This window comes from Mrakia frigida (genome assembly GCF_051309035.1).
Source record: "Mrakia frigida strain ATCC 22029 unplaced genomic scaffold BDY24scaffold_13, whole genome shotgun sequence".
NCBI lineage: Eukaryota > Fungi > Basidiomycota > Tremellomycetes > Cystofilobasidiales > Mrakiaceae > Mrakia > Mrakia frigida.
Window position 1 is genome coordinate 72,038 of NW_027481268.1, and position 19,683 is coordinate 91,720.

Below are 19,683 nucleotides of genomic sequence, written 5' to 3' on the forward strand. Positions count from 1 at the left end.
AGAGAAACGAAGGGAGGCGGGGAAACTCACCTTGAGATCACGAAGGTCAGGGGTAAGACAGACCGGGCATTCGAACTCGAAGCGAACGAGTTTCAGCTGTTAGAAAGAAGATATGGAGTCAGCAGAGGGAGAGGGAGGAAGGGGTAAGAGCGAGGCACTCACATACTCCTTCGAGGTCAAGCCCTCCTTTCGGATGAGGGGGGTGTAGATCCTCCATGTGCCATCGGAGAGAGGTTCAACCCCGTCGATCGTATCCTGCAGCAGAGAGAAGACGATTCAGCTGGGCGTGAACGCGAGGGAGAAGGAAGGAGGGGAAGGACAGTTGAGCTCACAAAGCAAAGATGACCTTCTCCGTATCGAACGAGGTTTCCCACCTGGAATTTGTTGAGCTTGACTTCCTTCCCGTCGGGGGTGCAGATCTTTGGGAAAGGGAAGCGGCCAGGGAACTGCTTGGCCACCGAAGCTTCGAAATTGAAGCGAGGGGAAGGGTTGGAGGAGGAGGAGGAGGAGGAGGAGTAGGAGGAGGAGGAGTGGGAGTGGGAGGAGGACTTGTGGTGGAAGGGGAAAAGGAGGCGAGCGGGAGTCAGCTCAGGAGAAGCACGGAGCTGGCGAGAAGGGAGGAGGGGAGGAAGGGGAGGAAGGAGAGGAGAGGTGGGGAGACGGGGAAGAAAGGGGGGTCCTCGACCTCTCCTCCCTCAAACACGTCGAAACGGGGCGAATCACTTACAGGAACAGAACCAGTCTCGGACCTGAGCTTCCTAGTAGTTTCCATGGTGAAGAATGAGAGAGAGAGAGAGAGAGGGAGAGAAAAGGGAGGGAAGGGTGGTGAGTGGTGGTTTGGGAGGAGAAGAAGTCAGACGGAAGAGGAAGGAGGAAGAGGCTTTTCAAAAAAAAAAAGCGGTGAGCGGAGAGAGTGGAATTTCTTCAAAGGGCGAATTATCTCGATCAACGAATTTCTCGAGCGGGTAGACCTGTTCGAGAAGCCTAGAGGGTAGCAGTTTTAGCTTCAGTGCCTTCCAGGGGAACGAGAAAATCGACCTCGAAAATCCTCATTTTTTCGACAAATTTGAAACTCATCGTAGAGAGATGAGAGCTACACTATTCGAAAGCTACAGACTGGAAGACATGGTAAACGAAAAGAAAGATGAAAATATGCGCAGGGTTGATGTAGTAATCGCCGGTTGAAGAAGAGAAGGACGCACCCTGACCGATGTAGAGAGTGAAATCTGCGAAAACTTGATCGAGTCGAATCTCGTAGACTGAATCGTCCCTTGTATGCTTTGAAAAAATCTTCCCCCTCTCAATTCCCGGAAAGGAGCATGGTGAAACCGAGATGGACGCGTCCACGTCGCCCGTTCCCCAACCATCCAGAAGCTTCCCTCTCTTCCCTTGCACCAGAAACTCGTCTCTCCCTCCATCCCGAACTCTCGGTGATCGAATAGCTGATGTTTGCAGCCTTGATCTCTGGCAGTTCCATCTGATCGCTCCAACTCCTCGGAAAAAACGAAGAAAAACGTATCGAAAACAGGGCTGCCCCTTCTCCCGCCATCCTGCCTCGTTCCCTACATCCTAAAGCTGACCCACTCCACCTCGAGAACAGTCTCCCCTTCGAGCACTCGTTTCTCGAAGCTCGAACGTGAGCTCATCTCTCCCCCCCTCCCCCCCTCCCTCCTCGCACCACCCATCTACCACTCGAACCAGAGCAAGAACTGTACTCACAGGAACGCCCGACGCTTCTATACTCTCTCCTCTCTCCAACTAGGACCGTCATTCCCTTCCTCCTCCTCTCCCTGACCAGCATACATCCAAACGAGAGCGAGTCCCTGGCGTCGAAGCTGACCGACGGCGTCCCTCGTTTGAGCTTTGATCGAGAAGGAGAGTTGGATTGAACTGGGAAGGGCGACCGAAGAGAAGGCGAAGAGGAGGTGGTAGATTCTGGGAGAGGGAGAGCGGTCGAGAAGAAGAACGGCGAGGAGGAGAGGGATCGAAGCAAGAGAGAAGGGAGAGAGAGGTCGACTCGTTCGTTCGAGCGCTCTGAGGACCCGACTGAATCCATCTCTTCACAAGAAGGCAAAATAATAGACAGCTTAACTCACAAGGAAACCTATAGATCGCTCGATAGAACGAGATCCGAGCGAACGGGAGCTGGGCGGACCGTGGGAAGGAGGAGACGAGGGAAGGTCGAGGTCGAAAGAGCGTCCAGCGTCGATAGGAAAGACGAAGGACGTCTGGAGTGGTGGTTGGTTGTTGGAGAGCTGATTGAAGGTAGGGTCGCAGAACTGCTGGTTGAGAGAGGGAGAGCTGAGTGAGACGAAGGAGCAAGAGAGGGAAAGGAGGGAAAGGAAGAAGGTGAGCTCGACTGGTTTCCTTCCTTCGATGAAGCTGAGCTGCTCCGTCCATCTATAGACCCCCAGAGAGAAGCAAAGAAATGAGAAAGACTCACGGTGTGTATATGTGCGCTCTCCTTGGTGAAAACCTTCCTCTCCCCGTCCCGTCCCTTCCGGCCTCTCGAGAGCGAACCGAACGAGGAGGAGGACGAGCTCGTTCGAGAAGGATCGTTGAACCGGACTGGAAAGGACGCCAGAAAGACCAAGAGGAGGTCGTTGACGAGTTGAAGGGTTGAAAATCTGAATAGAGAAGATCAAAGAAAGGAGAGGAAGGGAGAAAGGGAGGAGGTCGGCTCGTTCGTTCGACTCCTCCTTTCCGTCGAGCTCTCTCTGCCGACTCCAGACCCCCAACGAACAACAATCCCTCTGCAGCGAGATGAAAGGAGAGAAGATTTGCTTACGAAGAGAGTTATGGCGAACTCGATGCAACGAGATTCGAGTGAACGAAGCTGGCGGGACCGTCAGTGGAAGGAGAGGAGGTGAAAGCCGGTCGAAGTCGACGAGTCGTCCATGTCGATAGCGAGGAGCATGTCTGAAGTGGTGGTTGTTGGAAAGCCGCGTGTATGGAGACCTGCCAGAGGATCGTAGTGAAGAGAAGGAGACCTGAAGGAGACGGATTGAGGGAAACGAGGGAAGGAACAAGGTGAGCTCGACCGTTTCCTTCTTTTTGACGAAGCTGAGCTCCTCGCTCGTCTACAAGGAGCCCAAAGAGAAGCGAAGATAGTAGACTCACGAGAATAGACGTATGAGAAGGCTCTGATCCGAGAAAACCTTCCTCCCTGCATCCTCTCCAGTCCAAACCAAACGAGCCAGAAACGAGCGCAAGATGAGCTCGACGAGGAATCGCTGGTTCGAGTGCGGTCCTGGGAGCGAGTAGAAGTTGCTAGGAGCGAGAAGGCCGATAAGAAGAGGAGGAGAGGTCCATAGTGGCGAGCTGCGAGGAGAGAAGCGAGCGGGAAGAAGAAAGGGAGGAAGGAGGAGGATGTGATGGTTGGAAGGTGAAGGAGGAAAGGTGAAAGGTGAGCTCGAGATTGTTCGTAAGGCTGGCTCTCGCTCTCGAGTCTTCAAATTTGCAAGGTCTCTCGAGGAAAAGGAAAGGAGGAGAAGCGAGAATCCCTCATCGTTCGTAACTCGTGAAAAACGAAATCAAAGCGTCCCCCGTCGCGTCGCCTCGTCCTCCTGCTCAGCACCAGTCCAACTGCCTGCTGACTGCGTTCCACCTCCTATATCTTCTCGCCCAGAACAGCCAGTTGTACGCTCCAGCTCCCTTGCTCATGCCTCCCTTCTTGCTGAAGAAGCCAGACCCCCCCAAAAAAGAGAGACGTGAGTTCTCGACGCGAGAGAAACGAGGAAAGAAGAAAGAGACCTAGAACACTCACACGTAATCGACGGCTCTTCTCAAATCGACATCCCTGTTGTAGCTCGTCCTTCCTTGATCCACCATCGCCACGTCGGGATGCCAGAACCTGTTTCGGTAGGGGACCTCAAGATCGTTGGCGGAGACGATGGTCGTTCCCTTGGTGATCCTGGCGACCATGTGGAGATGAGCGTTTCCGGTCCTGTGTCTCTCGATTCCCCAAGCAAAGTCGTATCCTCCGAGAGCGGTGAGGACGTTTTTGGCGGCGGGGAGGAAGCCGTTGATGAGATCGTGACGAAGGTGGTACTGATGTCGGTTGAAGTTGGACCAGGTGAGGAGGACGGCGTTGGTAGAGGACTGGTTGAAGGTCATAGGGAAGGTGTAGAGAAGAGCGGCGGTGTTGGGATGTCGGACGATCTCTCGGTTGTTGGGCTGCTGGAGATGGCCTGGGTAGGGTTGAGGACCGATGAACGCGACGGGGCCGATCAGAGCTGGATGGTTCGAGTGGTTCATCCTTGGAGGGACGACGAGGAGTAGAAGGAGGAGGAGATAGGGTTGCGAGAGAGAGAGAGAGAGAGAGAAGAAGGGAAGTGGTGGGTGAGAGGGAGGGAAGGAAGGAAAAAGAACAAAGACAAAGTCGCTCGCTCGCTTTTGGCCCAAACACGACTCTGTTGAAGGGCGAGGCCCGTTCTTGAGTCTTCCTTTGCTCAAGACCCGAAAGTCAAAAAAGAGAGGCTCTCTCCGTCACCTGACCTGTTTGGTGTTGGGGGAGGAGGGAAGGGAGCAAACTGCTGGGTGAAGAAATCAAAGATCCGACGCGTCCAGACCTTCTCGTTTGCGAGGCCCCGTCTTCTGCGAAGGAGGAAAGCGTAGGTGTTGCGGGAGAGTTGTTTTGATCCCTTGCATGCTGAAAGGAAGAAGGAGGGGACAGCGGGAGGGAGGGAAACGGAGGGCAAAAGCGAATGCGAGGAGCGAGAGGAGGAGAGGGAAGACGAGAAGAGCGAGACAAAGACAGCCGATCTCGTCTCGCTCTAGTAGAGGGCTGAAAAGGTCGTCTGAGAACGAAGAGAGGAGTAGAAGAGGTGTAGAAAGAAGAGGAGGAGAGAAGAAGAGGAACGAGAAGGCTGAGCTTCGTTCGTTCGTTCGTTCGTTTCATCGTTCGAGAAAGAAAGAAAGAAAAAGAACGCGTCGGATTGAGCGAGAGAGCTGTGAGCTCTCCCTGTGAGAGAAGAGAGGGAAAGCTTGAAGGGGAAGAAGAAACAGGGAGAAAGAGAAGAGAGGGAGGGAGGGAAGTGCAGAAGGTGAGCTCGTTCGTTCGCTCCTCCCCCATTCAGACAAGCGACACAAAAGAGGATCGATCGAACCCTCGAGAGGGCGAGCGTTGAGGTTGTTTCTGTCAAAGAGGAGAGGAGGGAGAGGTCGTAAAAGTAGAAAAAGGGAAATCCCTGGGAAGGAAGGAGTGTTGAGCCCGTTCGTTTCGTTCGTCCCTCCGAAGAAGAAGAAGGAAGAGCAGCGGTGATTTCGAGATGGTCGGTCGAGAGCGGGAGAGTCGAAATCATCTCTGCTGAGGAAGGAAGAGGTAGTAGTAGAGAGGATGAAGAGGTAGAAGAGTCTCTTTGAGATGGAAGGAAGAAGCGGTTGAGCTCGTTCTCTTTGTTCGTCTCTAAGAAGAAAGAAGAGCGATGATGATTTCGAGATGGTCGTCGTCGTCGTCGTTTGGGAGGAGGTCAAGATCGGTGTTAGCGGTGAACGAAAATAAGGAGGTGGTCGTTGAAAGGAAGAGAACGAAAGGGAAGATTCGTCTCAAAGGGAAGGAAGGAGCGGAAGGAGCTCGTTCTTTCGAGCGTGAAAACGAGAAGAAGAGAGGGAGGGAGGACGGGAGTGGATGAGCTCGCCGTGATCTCCTCGTTCAGAGCTTCCTCCCCATACCCTTGAAAGTATGGAACGGGCTCTTCTATAGAACGATAACTCTCAACCTCCCTGCCTTCCTTCTTCAACATGGTCCTTCAACAGGAAGAAGAAGAAGAAGATCCGAGAAAAAGGGCGAGGCCCTCTCGACGCGACCAAACGGCCGAACAACTTTTTGCTCCCTTCCCTTCAACAGATTTGTTCAAAAGGGAAAAAGAGCCACACTGGTTGGTTTGAACTGGGCACCTCGGAAGGAGAGCCAAAAAGAAGATCTGCCGTCCCAAGCCGTTGAACAAAAAAAGCGATCTTAACGACGCGTCGCTCTCCCGTTTCTTTATACCCTTCGTCCTCCCAGAGGCTGAGAAGAAGGATCCTTTCGCCAATCGCCAATCAAAGTTGACGAAGCACAGGGTCGATCCACCTACAAGAGGGGGAGGGGCATCAGCTCGCCAGTTTCGCTTGATCTCCATTCTACTCTCGTTTTTGTGTCTCCTCCCTCCCCCCTCCCCCCTCTTATTCCAAGCTCCCCCCGTCCATCGTCTCGTTAGCTCTCGTCTTTATGGTTTCCTCCCAGCTCTGCTGCCCTGTCTCTCCTTTCGTGTGTTCTGTCTCTCTCGTTCTCGCTTCCGTCCTCTCGCTCGTTTCGCTTTTCTTCCCGCGCTTTTTGCTTTCTGGCTCCAAGATCAGTAGCCTCCTAATTTCATTGTACTGGTATCTTTATTCGCTTTTCTTGCTTCTGCTGTCCGAGCATACAAGAAAGACGGGAAGAACTGACCCAAATGACTTCGAAACGCTTGAGCTCGACTTGTCCTTCCTCCCTTTCCGACGTCCATCATCCCCCTTCCTTCTTTGGTTCCGTCGGCGGCAGTTGGGACGTCGGTTAGGAAGTTGTTGGAACAGAAGGGCTGGGGGAGGAAGGGGAGTCGCTGGAGGTTGAGATCAGGAATGGGCTGAAAGCTGGACAGATGTGGACGCCGGAGCGAAGGGAAGGTTTTGCCGTTTTCTTTCGAGCTTTCTTTACAATCATGACAAGAGATCTCTCTTCTTCACGTTCGGAGCAAACTTTCTCGGCTCGGGCAAATCTGCATGAGCCTTCGTTCTTTCTCTTCGCATGACGTATCGGCTCTCTCCTCTCGCCCATTTCGACCTCACTTCCCTCCGTTTGATCCCTCAACTGCATGCCCACCTCGTGAGCTCTTTTTCCACTATCTCTATCCAGCAAGGTCATACTGACACGCTCTGAACCTCGGATCATCCCAGCTCGCATTGATGATTCGCCCTTTCCTACGGACGAGCTCTCTTGTTTCGCTGCCATCACGGACTCCCTTCCGACCTTCCTCCTTCCCTCTCCCTCTTCTTCGACCATCTCCCCTCTCCGTCCGACCAACAACTCGCCTCTTCCCTTCAAGACGATTCTACGCAGATGAGGCCGTGGAGGATGCGCGAGGACCTCCTCTTGAGGAACCTGAGCCGGCGAAAAAGGCGGAGGACTTTGGAGGAGATCAGGAGAAGGAGGTGAGCTTGACCTTCCTTCCCGCGTTTCTTCGAGCAGAGGTGAAGACAGATCTTAGTGGAGACGTACGTTCGAGACGTTCTTCAGCAGCTAAGAGCGGCTACTAGATTTCCGGGACCCTGTTGACAAGCAGGGAAGGAAGGAGAAAGATGCGAGCTCACTGTTTGTTTGACCGTGCCTTCGACAGATCGTGCTTCCTCCTCCTCTCGAAGCTCAGTTTTTCGTCTCAAGCATTTTCCCAATACAGCTCGGTAAGCTTGAGTGAGTCGACCATCTTTCCTATGCTTCAACGACGTCAAGAAACGGCACGCTCTGAGGGAAAGTGAGGCTCGAGCTGAGCTGACTCTCCCTCCCCTCCTCTTCTTTCCTCTCTCTCAGCCCTCGCCCAAAACTCGCCCTCCTCCGGAAAGACGACCTCCTGGACCAGTTCTCACTCATCTGCAGCGATATCCCCGTTCACTCTTTCAAGCACGTGAAGACCGTCAAGCAGGCGAAGGACGGAGGAGTCTTCGTTCGCTTCACCTACGTCCCTTTGCCGGAGGAGGAAGGAGGCTCAGAGAAGGCTTTGACGGACGTCGAGAAGGCTTTCAACGATGCTGCGACGAAGCTTGGTGGGCTGAAGACTTGGAGCTGGTTGGGAGCTGGGAAGATTTGGAGGGTGTTGGGACGGCCGTGGCATGAGGCGAGTTTCGAAGAACGGGAGGAGGTTTGATCGAAGACGCGTCGCAGAGCTGGAGCTGATCGTACGGTTGTTCTCTCGCTCGTAGGACCTCAATCGGTTTCCTAGCTCTCAGCTTAGGATTCAGTTCGACGGCCCTGATGTAAATCAAGAGACGCGTGAGTTTGACGACCTTCGCTCTCCCGTCTCGAACCGTTCCTTCGACCCGTCGCTGATCCCCTCATTTTGTCCTGTTTAGTGTATGATCTCCTTCGTCCCTATGGGCATCTCTCTTCAATCACTCCTCCTGCTCCTCAACCTGCTCTCACTCCTCGGTTTGCTCTCGGTGAGTCCTTGTCCCTCGATCTTGACCTCCATGGACTTTCAGTTCGTTCTGATCTCTCTCTCTTTTGATTTCCTCTCTCGCAGTCAACTTCACCCGTCTCCACTCCTCAACTGCGGCTGTTTCATGCCTTCACGGTCTTTCGGTACCTCCTACCCCACCCAGAGTCGTCACCGTCTCCAAGGACCCTTCCGTCGCTTCACCTCTCCCCAACCCTCCTTCCAATTCTCCTTCGACTCTCACTCGAATGAGCTTCAGCTACGTCTCCCCCCTCAAAGCGCACGTCGTCAGAGATTGGATTTCAGGGCATCCCAAGATTGCTCTTCCTCTGCTGGCTTTCCTCATCGGAACCCTTTCGTACACCGTGAGTTTCGAGACGTTCCGACGCGTCCTCAAGGCCAGCTCCTGCTGACCTCGTTCCTTCGGTCGACGCATCCAGTTCTTCGATCCCATCCGAGAGTTCATGGTCTCCAGCAAGATTCTCGGTCGTTTCAACATCGAAGGCTACACTTTGTGGGTCTTCCAGCGAACGAGAAGGTCGAGCTCCTGATCTGGTCGACGCTGACTCTCTTCATTCTCTTCGCAGGATCAAATACTTGAAGTCCTTGGGTGCAACTATTCTTCCTTCCTTCTTTGACGACCCCGAACCACCTGCTCCTGCTCCGAAGTCAGGAGAGACCGAGACGGACGCTTGGAGGGAGCGGAACGAGGCTGAGAAGATCATGGAGAACTGGATGCACGAGTACCCAAGTGAGTGAACGTGCTGTGCTGTAATTACGAGAGGCGGGTGGTGGGAGCAGGGGTCGATGCAGGGAAGCGAAGGGAGGAAAGGCCAGCTCGAAGAGAGAGGTTGGCTCCTCCTCGTCGCCGTGCTGATCGCTGATCTACTTCCTATACGTTTTTTTCAGCTGGTTTCATTGTCCTCACCGGACCTCATGGGAGCGGAAAGACGGCTCTCGCTCAGAAGATCATCGACAACGAGCGAAAGTGAGCCGATTTTACGCCATCCTCGACGCGTCGATCGACTTTGACAGAGCTTTCTTTCGTTCTGGAAAAACAGGAAGTACCTCATCATCGACTGTGCTGCTATCTCCAAAGCCAAGACCGACGCTGCCATGATTGCGGAACTCGCCAATCAGACCGGATACTGGTACGACGCGTTTCCCTCGCTCCTTCTCTTCCTCCTCACAAAGCGAACTCACACGTCCCCGTTCTCCTTCCAGGCCTATGTTTGGATTCCTCACCAGTATGAACAGTCTCATCGATCTCGCTTCCATGGGTCTTATCGGACAGAAGGGTTCGTTTTGTTGACGCCCGCTTGCCTCGTCGTTTCTCTTCGAACTGATCGCTTTCCTTTCCGCATCCCCTTACAGCTGGATTCTCGACCGACTTCCCGACTCAGCTCAAGCAGATCCTGGACGTCGTCAGCGCTTCCCTCAAACACGTTTCAGAGCACGAGCTTGAAGGACAGAAGAAGCTCGTGCAAACGAACGCCAATCGCGTTGTCGTCGAGGCTGAGGAGGTCGCCTTCAGTGAACGCCTGAAACGAATCGGATACCATGACCCGAGGATGGACGACGTCGCTGGTAACGGCTTGATTAGTGAAGTCGGTGAGTTGCTATTCCTCTTTGCAGTCAAAGGCTTTCGCTTACTTACAAACTCCTATCCCTCGCAGGATACGGAGACGAGAGGACGACTCCAGCCGACCTTGCCTCTCCGAACGATGCCGTCTTCCTCTCCTCTACCAAATCTTCACACGAGACCTCCACCGAGATCAGCTCTCTCGACAAGGACAGGGATACGATCGCGGTTCTCCCGGTTATCGTCTTGAAGAACTTCGCCATCAAGGGAAGCAAGAAGGTGAGTCGCGACGATCGATCGTTTCTTCCTTCCTTCCTTCGTGTCTGACTTCCTTTTTTCTTCTCTTCCAGGACGAACTCTGGAACACCATAGCCGAATGGAGTGCTTCGTTGATCGAGAACCAGATCGCTCAGGTCGTCGTCGTCGGCGACAACACCAGTGCTTCCAAACCTCTCGCCAAAGCTCTTCCTTCCAAACCCCTCAACGCCATCTCCCTCACCGACGCCGATCACAAGACTTCCCTCGAGTACGTCTCGTCAAAGCTTGGCTCGGCTCGAACGGAGATGACTGGCGAGGAGAAGGAGAAACTAAGGACGTTGGGAGGTAGAATGACGGATCTCGACGAGCTCCTGGTCAAGCTTCGATCTGGGTTGACTATCGTGCGTCCCTCTTCATCTCTCTCGTCTCAAGGTCGTGGGAGTAGGGACTGAACCGACTGTGTCTTCTTCATTCGCAAAAGCCCGATGCGGTCGAGGACATTCTGACTCGAACCCAAGTCGAGCTGAGGAAAAGCGTGTTCGGAGACGACGCTGAGGAGGCCAAGAACCTTCCTTGGAGTAGAGCTCAGGCCTGGAAGATCGTGAAGGATCTCTCGTCGAAGGGAGAGGTGAGTTTCTGTCTTCTACTATCGTCGGATGCGACTCGAACTCACGCCTTCGTCACTTTCTCTGCAGCTCTCGTACTCGGCCCTCCTTCTCGCGTTCCCATTCAAGGGAGCTGAAGACAAGCTGAAGAACCTCGAGGCTGCCGAGTTTGTGTCCATCACGTATATCAACGGTGAGTAGCTTTGGTTCGTCGCTGTCGCTTTCGCTGACTCGAGGCTCTTCCTTTCAAGGTCGACCCTCTCTCGTCAAGCCCGGGAAGCCTTTGTACCACGCTGCTTTCAAGAAACTTGTGAGTCGGAGCTTCGCCATCTGCTGCTCTCGGACGATCGAGACTGACTTCTTCTCTTCTTCCTCGACGCTTCTCTCAGGTCGAAGGTCAGCACGATCTCTTTCCCCTTCCTTCTTTTTTCGCCCTCTCTGACTCCGATCGACTCTCTTCCCCCTTCCTAGATCCCGTCTTCCGAGCCTCTCAAACCATCGCTTTCAATGCCGAAGTCATCGCCGCCAGCGAGAACGAGATCAAGTCAGCCGAAACCGAGCTGTTATCTCTCAAAGACATCGGATTCGAGACTGGAGCTGGATGGAAGCTTCTCAGCGGAGCGTCGGGGATCGAGATGAGGGCTGGGTACCTGCTGGAGAAGCTCAAGGTCGCTCAGACTAAGGTCAACACTTTGGAGAAGGAGAACGAGGCAACGAAGGTGAGAGATCTCAAGACTCGAAGTTCCAACGCGTCGATGGCTAACCCTTTCTTTTCCTTTCTTTGATTGGTGACGGAAGGCGGTGCTGAGTTCGAACGCTTAACGAACTGGAATGACGAACGATCTAGTAATGTCTCTGTCGATGCAGGAACCACGAGACTGGGAGAAGGAGAGAAAGAGGAAACGGAGTAGGGAAACCGAGGCAGAGAATCAGAGAGTCGAAAACAACGTTTTGTTTCGCTATTGGCACAACGAATACATTCAACGAGCTTCTCTTTACCTATCTTAGAGTCCAACTCCTCCCCTGGTGCTCGTGCTGAGGACGACAGAAAGGTTTAGCCTCGACGCGTCGAGCTTTTCTTCGGACCTGCGCCAAAAGCTTCCCTTTCGGCAAAAAACTGCACCTCTCCTTCTCGGCCGACTTCTGTAGCTACTCAATTCGATCTATAGCTCGCCTCCGAAGCTTTTCCTGTCGTAGATAGCCTCCTTCAGCCCTCTCCCTTCTTTGCAACGCCTTCAGCTCGATGAAATCAAGTTGTCATTCGGAGGATGTCGAATCGAGAGCTCGTCTTTTTCCCTTGCTGCCTCCCACTGCTCCTTCTCTCTCACCCACATCTGACTCAGTAGCATCTACATCTCGTGAGTCTGAATCCGAATCTCGTAGAAACTTTGCCAGGACTCTGAAGACTGACCTTTGAACCGACCTCTTCTCATTCGTCCCCAAAAGCTCATCGAGCTCACCTCTCCCTTCCTTCCCTTCTCTCCTCTCCTTCCCACCAACCTCCAGACCTCGATTCTACTCCGATCGGCTCCGCTCGACTTCTACTGGACTCTATAGAGCTTACGTGAGTTTATAGAGGGAGTTTCGTCTCTTATCATCTCTAGATCGAGGAGCTGTAGAGCTGACAACCGGTCCCTCGCTCCGTTCTTTCTTATCAGCCCTCCAACCTCCCCCTCCTCCTCAACTTCCCTCTCCCTCAAGCATGGCCTCCACCTCTACGCAATCTTCCCCCTTCCCTACCCCCTCTGGATCAGCATCTCTCCTCCTCTCGTTCACTCCCAAAGATCGATCCATCCTCGTTCTCGGTTCTTCAAGAATCGCCGCCTCGAGAGCTTTCCTCGGTCTCGACGCCAACGCTAGAGTCGTCGTCTCTTCCTCCTCAGGACTCGATTCAGCTTGCGACGAGATCAAGTGGCGAGTCGAGAGGAAGGAGATCGACTGGCTGGATATCGAAGCAGTCTCGGCCGTCCAGGAGGAATCGAGCTCGTTCTGGGAGGAGACCTTCGGAGCCCTGGGGAGGGACCTCGCCCTCGTCTGCGTTACGGATGCCGTCCTCGACGCTTCTACCAACTCCACAACCGCCAAACCTCGTCGATCCCTCGCCTCCATCAAGGCTATCCGTTCAGCATGCGTCGCTCTTCGTCTGCCGGTCAACATCTCGGATCACCCAGCCCTCTCCGACTTCTCTTTCCCATCCTCCCACCGATTCGCCCTCGACCCCTCCTCCTCCTCCGAGATGTCCACCCTCCAGATCGCCGTCTCAACGTCAGGTCGAGGATGTCGTCTAGCCACCAGGATCAAAAGGGAGATCGTCGCTCGTCTTCCTCGAGCCGTAGGAGGAGCCGTCGAGAACGTGGGGAGGATGAGGGAGAAGGCGCGTCTCGGAGCTTCAGCAGCTCGAGAAGGAGAGGCGAGGAGAAAGACCCGCGTCTTCTTGGACGTCGGAGGAGGAGCAGGAGAGGAGGACCTTTCATCCACACCTCACATCCCTCTCAACTCGCCCGTTCGTCAGCTCGACGACTCGTACGTCGCAGCCGCTCAACTCGTCGAGGAGGAGGAGGAAGAGACGAAGAGGAGGATGCGATGGGTCGCTCAGGTCTCGGAATACTGGCCGATCGAGTACCTCGCTGGGCTGAAGGAGCCGGAGATGGATCAGATCTTGGGGAGGTACGCTAGCAAGGGGATTGTCGACGAAGGATTCTCGGAGACGGTCGACGGAGGAGGAGACGCGCCTCAGGAATCGAACACCACCTCCCTCTCTTCCCAACCTTCATCTTCAACGACCCAATCCTCCTCTACCACCTCCTCTTCAGCCAACAACATCGCCTCCTCCTCTTCCACATTTGAAACCTCTCCCATCCACTCCATCTCTATTCGACCTCCCTCTCCTCCTCCCTCCCTCCCCCCGAAAGGAGTCATCCACCTCCTCGGTTCAGGACCAGGTCACCCTTCCCTCCTCACCATCGCCGCCCACAAGTCCCTCCTCACCGCCACCCTCGTCCTCTCCGATAAGCTCGTCCCAGCCGAGATCCTCGCCCTCATCCCTTCAACCACGACGCTTCACATCGCCAAAAAGTTCCCAGGCAACGCCGAGGGAGCTCAGAACGAGATGATGGCGCTCGCTCTCGAAGGAGCTCGTCGAGGAGAACGCGTCGTTCGACTCAAGCAGGGAGATCCTTACATCTACGGACGAGGAGGAGAGGAGGTGCTGTTCTTCAGGGAGCACGGGTTCGAGAGTGTGGTGGTGCCAGGAGTGAGCTCGGCGTTGGCTGGTCCGTTGATGTTTGGGGTCCCTGTGACGCAGAGGGGAGTGGCGGAGAGCATGGTGCTGTGTACTGGGGTTGGGAGGAAGGGGAAGGCGGTTCAGCTGCCTGGGTACGAGAGGAGTAGGACGTTGTTGGTGCTGATGGGAGTCGCGCGTCTCAACTCGGTTCTTCAAGTCCTTCAGCAACCTTCGCCTTCGTCTTCCTACTCGGATTCTTCCATCGTCACCACCACTACCACCTTTTCTTCCTCTCTCACTCCTAACCCCACGTCCGAACCTTCAGCACCCATCCCTTCAGCCTTCGTTTCCATCCCCGCAACCTCCTCCGCCGGAGTCTCCTACGACATCGGATCTCGTCTTGGAGCAGCCTACCCACCCTGGACGCCCATCGCCATCATCGAACGAGCTTCCTCCACAGATCAACGAATGGTCGCTTCGACGCTCTCGGGTATCGCAGCGGCGCTGGAGAGGGTTGGGGATCAGAGGCCTCCAGGAATGATGGTCATTGGGTGGTCGGTGTTGGCGCTGGAAGGGAAGGGAGATGTGGGAGTTTTGGACGACGGGGAGCAAGGGGAGGAGGCTGATCGAGCGAGGGTCAGGAGGTGGTTGGGTGGAGATGAGGGTGGGTTTATCGTGAGGGAGGGGTTGAGGGACGAGTGGAAGGAGTTCCTTTAGTTTCGTTTCGTTTTTTGATCTTTGGTTCTCGATCTCTTTTTCTTCGCCTTCGGCTTGGTTGTAGTTTGCGTCTCTTTTAGAGTGCTTTCTTTTGCTTTTTGTGATCCATCTACATGGTTTCAGCCTCAAGGTATCTCGACGGGAGTCGAAAGAAGAAGTCGTTTGTTCGTTCACACGACGCGTCTCTTTCGTTCGGAGTCTGCGGGCGAGACTGAGGCGAAATCTGGCTCCAGTTTGCTGTTAGTCTTCCCGATACCAGACTTCTTTCTTCCTTCTGCAGGTGGTAGGCTTCGAGACAGACAACCGTCATCGTGAGAGAATCAAAGGTGAGACCACAAGCGAATATCGACGGCTCGTCCTCTGATCCCACTTTCCAATTCGTCTAAGAGTTGTTAAGAAAAGTCAAGAGCGTCAGTAGGTCCTGGGGGTTGAACGAAGACGCTCAACGAAGAAGACCACTCACGAATCAACGACACGTCGAGAGGAAAGGAACCCGAACGAAGACGCGCTGAGCTCGAGCTTCACCAGGAGGGCTTGAAGCAATACTTCTTGTGTTTTGGTGACTTCAAGGATCTTCTCTCTCCCAATCAACACGCTGAGCCTCATCGCTTCGGCTCCCTCGACCTGGAAACTCGAAAGCCTCATCCCTTCGAAACGAGCGAGATGTGGACGAAGGAGGTCGACGATATCGCTGGGTATTTGTACGAGATGAGAGTGAAGTAGATACCACTGAGGTCGAAGTGGGCTCCAACGTGGGTTCTGAAAAGAGAGGGAAGGTACTGGGAGGCGAACTCGAGCTGAAGGGGGAGAGAGCAGCCGATTTTGAAGAGAGATGAGCGCTTGACGGAGACGAGTGACTGACTAAGAAAGAAGCGTTGCTCACCCAGAAGGAGCCATCTTGCCCCCATTTCCCCCCCATCCGTGAAGCGCAGGGAACACGAGGAAGCCCAGTGAGCGTTTTGAAGGAGAGAAGAAGGGAGAGAAGAAGGAAGGGAGAGGGAGACTGACCGTTTCGGCAGCTCTCTGAACCTGCTTCTGAGAAGGCAAGTTGGAATGATGACCATCGGGAGCTGAGGTGATGCCAATGATATCCGCGAGGTCGTTGGGAGTGAAGGACATGTCGAAGAGAAGATAGGAAGGGTCGACTGTTCGACGTTCGGAGGGAAGGAGCTGACCTTTTCAGTTTCGAGCTCGTTCTCTCCTTCCTCCCTTCTCTCAAACCGTCAGCACCTCGACAAAATCCTTTTCAAGCTCGCAGCAGATCAGCAACCTCCCCGTCTCACCTCCTCAACCCTTTGATCAGCTCAACTCGTCTCGAACCACCCAAGCGAAAGCCCTCCTCCCCTTCGCGACCTCTCGAGCTCAACAACCCTCCGCTCCCTTCCCTCCTCCTCCTCCTCGTCGACCATGGCTCTCCCCGCCACTCACGCGTCCTCGTTAACACCTCAAGAGATGGAGTTCATATCTGAAGAAGATCATCTCTCTATCGTTCCCTTGTTTGGAATGGATTCGGTTCGATTGCTCTCCGTTCGTTCCACCCTCCCTCCTCCCTTGTCCATCCTCCTTCTCTTTCGAGCTCGACCATTCCCGCCTCACATCGCGCTGACCTTTCCTTCTTTCTTCTATCACTTACAGGGAGTCTATGGTCCATTCCGACCACCTCAAAGGACTAGAGTCCCCGTTTGGCTGGCTGTGAATCTGAAAGGGAAGAGGAGGTGTCATGTCGTCCCGCCGGATTGGTTGAACGTCGGTAAGTTCAGCTCTCTATCCCTCAGCGAGAGACAGAGGAAGGCCTGGTATGCATAGAGGGGAAGAGCTGACGCGTCGCTTCTGGTTTGGTTTGTTGTTTGTTGGGAAAACAGAGTCGCTGCAAGCGCTACTAGCCACGGAACAGAGCTTGACGGATTCCCTCGCTCCTTTACCTTCGAGAAGGTTTTTAGAGATCTCGAAACTGCTGCTAGACGCGTGAGTCCCATCATCGCTCATCTATCTATCTCACTGGGAGGTCAGTGGGGTTGAGAGAGAGAGGGCTCCAAGGGAAGGGAAGGAGCGAAGGGAGGGAAATGAGCTCGACCCAAGGACGCGTTGAGCGGAAACAAACGCGAGAGCTGACCTGTTTCTTCCACCTTTGGCTTCCAAAGTGCTCCCGACAACCTCATCTCCCCTTCACAACTTCGTTCACTTCTCAAGGATATCCGTGAAGTCCGTCAAGCCAAACTTCGGACGGCTATCATGCCTCAGATCGGTGTGGAAGGGACTGGGCTGAACGGAGAGTATCTGCAGGTTCGTCGTCGTCTCGCTTTTCGCGCCTTGCTTCTCTTTCCACAAAGAGCTCGAGGAGCTGACTAGACTTCTTCTGGTTGACTTTAATTGCTCGCAGTTGACGAATCTGAGTCCGTTGGAGATCAACGAGCTTCGACCGTTCTTCGTTCGAGCTATGGGAGTGATGGGGACGCTGGAGGTTGCTGAGGAGGAGGGAGGAGGTCGAGCGGAAGGACGGGACGACGATGACGAGGATGAAGATGATTGATTCATTCTGGTCATCATTCTCTTGCTTCGGGGAGAGCGACGGGACGAAAGAGAGATCTCTTCCACAGGGAGCTGGACGTGCGGAGCTGTGCACGCGACGAACGCCTTCGTCTGGACCCTCCTTCCTCTCCTCGACGGGGAAGTCGACCCTCAAGCGTTCATGGTACATAGGTGGTACCTCCGCCAAGCTTCTCGGGTCGCAGAGCTCGATCGGCGTCATGATGCCCGGAGGTGAGCTTTTGTTTTCTTTCCGTCTTTTCCCCTTCCCCAGTCTGCATCTCGCGTCGACTGCACTCACGACCTGACCATCGAACGCCTTTCTCATCTTTCTACAGGCTCGCTCTTCTGTGAGTCACCTGCTTTTGCTCGTTCTCTTTAACCTTCGTTCTTCCCATTCCCGTCTTTCTCCGCGTCGACTCACTCATCTTCTTCGCTTCCCTCGCCTACTCAACAGCAACCAGGGAAAGCAGGCCAGTTCGTGATCGCAGGCCACAATGGGCATGGCGAGAATCTTCACCGCTGCTCCTGCTTTGGCGAAGTTGATCGCTGATCCGGAGCTGGAGTTCAGAGAGACGGGTCTCCCGGATGTTTGCAAGTTGACAGAGGAGAGGTCGGTGTTGTTGAAGTCGCAGACCAAGGCGGTCAGGGGACATGGGTTCAGTGCTTAGATCAGCTAGTTTTTTTTTATCGTAAACGCATCGCTCGAATCTAGATGAATACAACCGAAGACCGCCCTCTCGTCGCTCAAAGTCCCAGCCCCTCGTACAAGACCATCTCCATCTCCAGAGTAACCTTCTTGGCTCGAGTCTCGTTGGGAGGTAGGAAGTTGGACGACCATACGAGCTGAGAAGTCCAAACGAAAGAAGAAGACGTCAGAGGAACGAAGACGCTGAGGAGAAGAGTCAAAGGACGCGTCGTTTCGACTCACAGCAATTCCAGCCTTCGGGTCGATCCCCATCATCGTATTTCCTGCTCCTCCCCAACCGCAGAATCCCTCGAGATGCCCCCACTCCTTCCCATCCTCTCCCGTCTTCCTCTTGTTCCACAGACAGAGCCCGGTCGTCCAGTCAGAATCGCCGGATTTCCACTCCTTCGACTGAGGGGACATCCTTCCCATCACTGACGCGAGACCAGGGAGAGCAGAGTTCGATAGAGTTCCTTTGAAGAGGGATGCGAGAGAAGAAGGGGATAGGCCGAGGGTTGGAGTGAAATTGGAGGAAGGGGAAGTGTAGTCGCGTAGGAGAGATTGAAGGATTGAAGCGTAGGAGCTGGGTGAGGTGTAAATTCCTCCTCCTGCGACGGGGTACTCGATATCCTCGGTCCTGGTAGAGAAAAGGGTAGCAACTCGTCAGTCAGACGGCTCAGGAATCGAGAGAAAGCGAGGAGGAACGACTCACTCTCGAGGAAGCTTGAGGCCGTCGAACTGGTTGGTGAGAAGTTGGAACTCGGATTTCTCTTCGTCCCAGAACCGTAACGGCATCACCCTCTCCTTGAACTCGGGAGTGCGATGAGGGTAGAAGGTCGTATCGGTGATCCCCAGGGGCTCGAAGAGGTTCTTTTAGAAGTACTCCTCAGGGGAGCGCCCTTGAGACGCTGAATGAGAAGACCGAGCCATCTTTTGAAGACCCTTTCGGAAACCTGTTCAGTCCAGCCTCGAGAGCAATGATTGACCCGAAGTGCTCACTCGCAAGAGTTTCCATACTCGAACGTCGCGCCCGCAGCGTAGCAGGGAGGAGTGTTGACCAGGTTCGCGATCTCACAGCTGTTGACGAAACCCGAACCCACCTCCGCCTGCTTCTTCCAAGCTGAGACTTTGGGTCCGAATTCAGCTCCGAAACCAGAGGACTGGTTGAGAAGAGTAGCCTGGAGGGAAAAGAAGTTCAGCTGAAGCTCTGAAGACTCGAGGGAGGGCGAGGAAACGAAACGAACGATGGTGATTTCCTTGGTCGACGTTTCGTAAGTGAGGTTCAGGAAGTAGCGAGCTCGTGAAGGATAGGTGATACTGGAGTGTCGAGAGTGAGAAGACCTCGATCGATGAGTTGAAGAATGGCAACCTGGGAAGAAAGGTAGGATGAGATGATGATGAGCTCGGTCTCTCCTTCCCTCTTTCCCTTTGGCCATCCGCGATGAAGGAGACCACTCACAGAGGTAAGAAGTTTGGTAGTAGAGAAGAAGCACAGAACTGTGCTCTCGTCGACCTCGTTTCCTGGCCCTGCTGGCTTGAGGACGTCGAACCTCCCAGTTCGATTGGAGTACAGGACGGATTTGGCTGAAACGACGGTGAAGAAGCAACCTGGAAGCTCGAGAGCTGCTTTCTCGAGGATGGCGTCCAACTTGGCTTTGGTCGAAGAGGAGAGGGAAAGAGCGGGCATGAGGGCTAGCTAGAAAGGGGACAGAGGGAGGAGGGAGGACGGAGGAGATGGTGGTTTGAAGGAGCGAAAAGAGCACTCGGTGTTTTGGGCCTTGTCGGTTTTGGCCGTAAGAGATGTCAGCTTTTCTCGAGGTTGAGGATGGGAGAACGTATGGAAGATGAGCAGGCATGAGCAAAGAGGAAGAAATTAGAAGAAGACCGACCAAAAAGGACCGAAGATAAGATAAAAGGAA

General features: G+C 54.1%; 5 protein-coding genes across 5 annotated transcripts; 3 read left to right on the top strand and 2 right to left on the bottom strand.

Annotated features, from left to right (window-relative positions):
• Positions 1–2,848: 2,848 nt before the first annotated feature.
• On the bottom strand, positions 2,849–4,257 carry BDY24DRAFT_369920 (uncharacterized protein; the record flags this gene model as incomplete). The annotated part of the gene is made up of 3 exons (XM_076638083.1): positions 2,849–2,990; positions 3,121–3,321; positions 3,767–4,257. The coding sequence occupies 3 exons, from the start codon at positions 4,255–4,257 to the stop codon at positions 2,849–2,851; spliced, it is 834 nt and encodes a 277-aa protein (XP_076497106.1).
• A 2,655-nt stretch (positions 4,258–6,912) lies between these two features.
• YME2 (Yme2p) lies at positions 6,913–11,844 on the top strand. Its single transcript, XM_076640172.1, has 20 exons — positions 6,913–7,167; positions 7,353–7,426; positions 7,544–7,847; positions 7,933–8,002; positions 8,083–8,169; positions 8,253–8,530; positions 8,606–8,679; positions 8,753–8,916; positions 9,075–9,153; positions 9,227–9,316; positions 9,390–9,463; positions 9,540–9,776; positions 9,842–10,026; positions 10,098–10,406; positions 10,487–10,633; positions 10,701–10,803; positions 10,862–10,922; positions 10,955–10,957; positions 11,080–11,329; positions 11,409–11,844. The coding sequence occupies exons 1-20, from the start codon at positions 6,922–6,924 to the stop codon at positions 11,430–11,432; spliced, it is 2,859 nt and encodes a 952-aa protein (XP_076497107.1). The 5' UTR covers positions 6,913–6,921; the 3' UTR covers positions 11,433–11,844.
• Positions 11,845–11,944: 100 nt separating this feature from the next.
• On the top strand, positions 11,945–14,550 carry MET1 (uroporphyrinogen-III C-methyltransferase; the record flags this gene model as incomplete). The annotated part of the gene is made up of 3 exons (XM_076644558.1): positions 11,945–11,968; positions 12,057–12,174; positions 12,269–14,550. Exon 3 carries the CDS (start codon positions 12,313–12,315, stop codon positions 14,548–14,550), a length of 2,238 nt encoding a protein of 745 aa, XP_076497108.1. The 5' UTR covers positions 11,945–11,968; positions 12,057–12,174; positions 12,269–12,312.
• A 1,407-nt stretch (positions 14,551–15,957) lies between these two features.
• Positions 15,958–17,080, top strand: PSF2 (DNA replication protein PSF2; the record flags this gene model as incomplete). The annotated part of the gene is made up of 5 exons (XM_076642721.1): positions 15,958–16,077; positions 16,186–16,300; positions 16,413–16,515; positions 16,692–16,797; positions 16,931–17,080. The coding sequence occupies 5 exons, from the start codon at positions 15,958–15,960 to the stop codon at positions 17,078–17,080; spliced, it is 594 nt and encodes a 197-aa protein (XP_076497109.1).
• A 743-nt stretch (positions 17,081–17,823) lies between these two features.
• BDY24DRAFT_414644 (serine hydrolase domain-containing protein) lies at positions 17,824–19,451 on the bottom strand (the record flags this gene model as incomplete). Its single annotated transcript, XM_076643345.1, has 7 exons — positions 17,824–17,922; positions 18,008–18,401; positions 18,477–18,634; positions 18,865–18,942; positions 19,009–19,020; positions 19,083–19,133; positions 19,224–19,451. 7 exons carry the CDS (start codon positions 19,449–19,451, stop codon positions 17,824–17,826), a joined length of 1,020 nt encoding a protein of 339 aa, XP_076497110.1.
• Between the last annotated feature and the right edge of the window lie 232 nt (positions 19,452–19,683).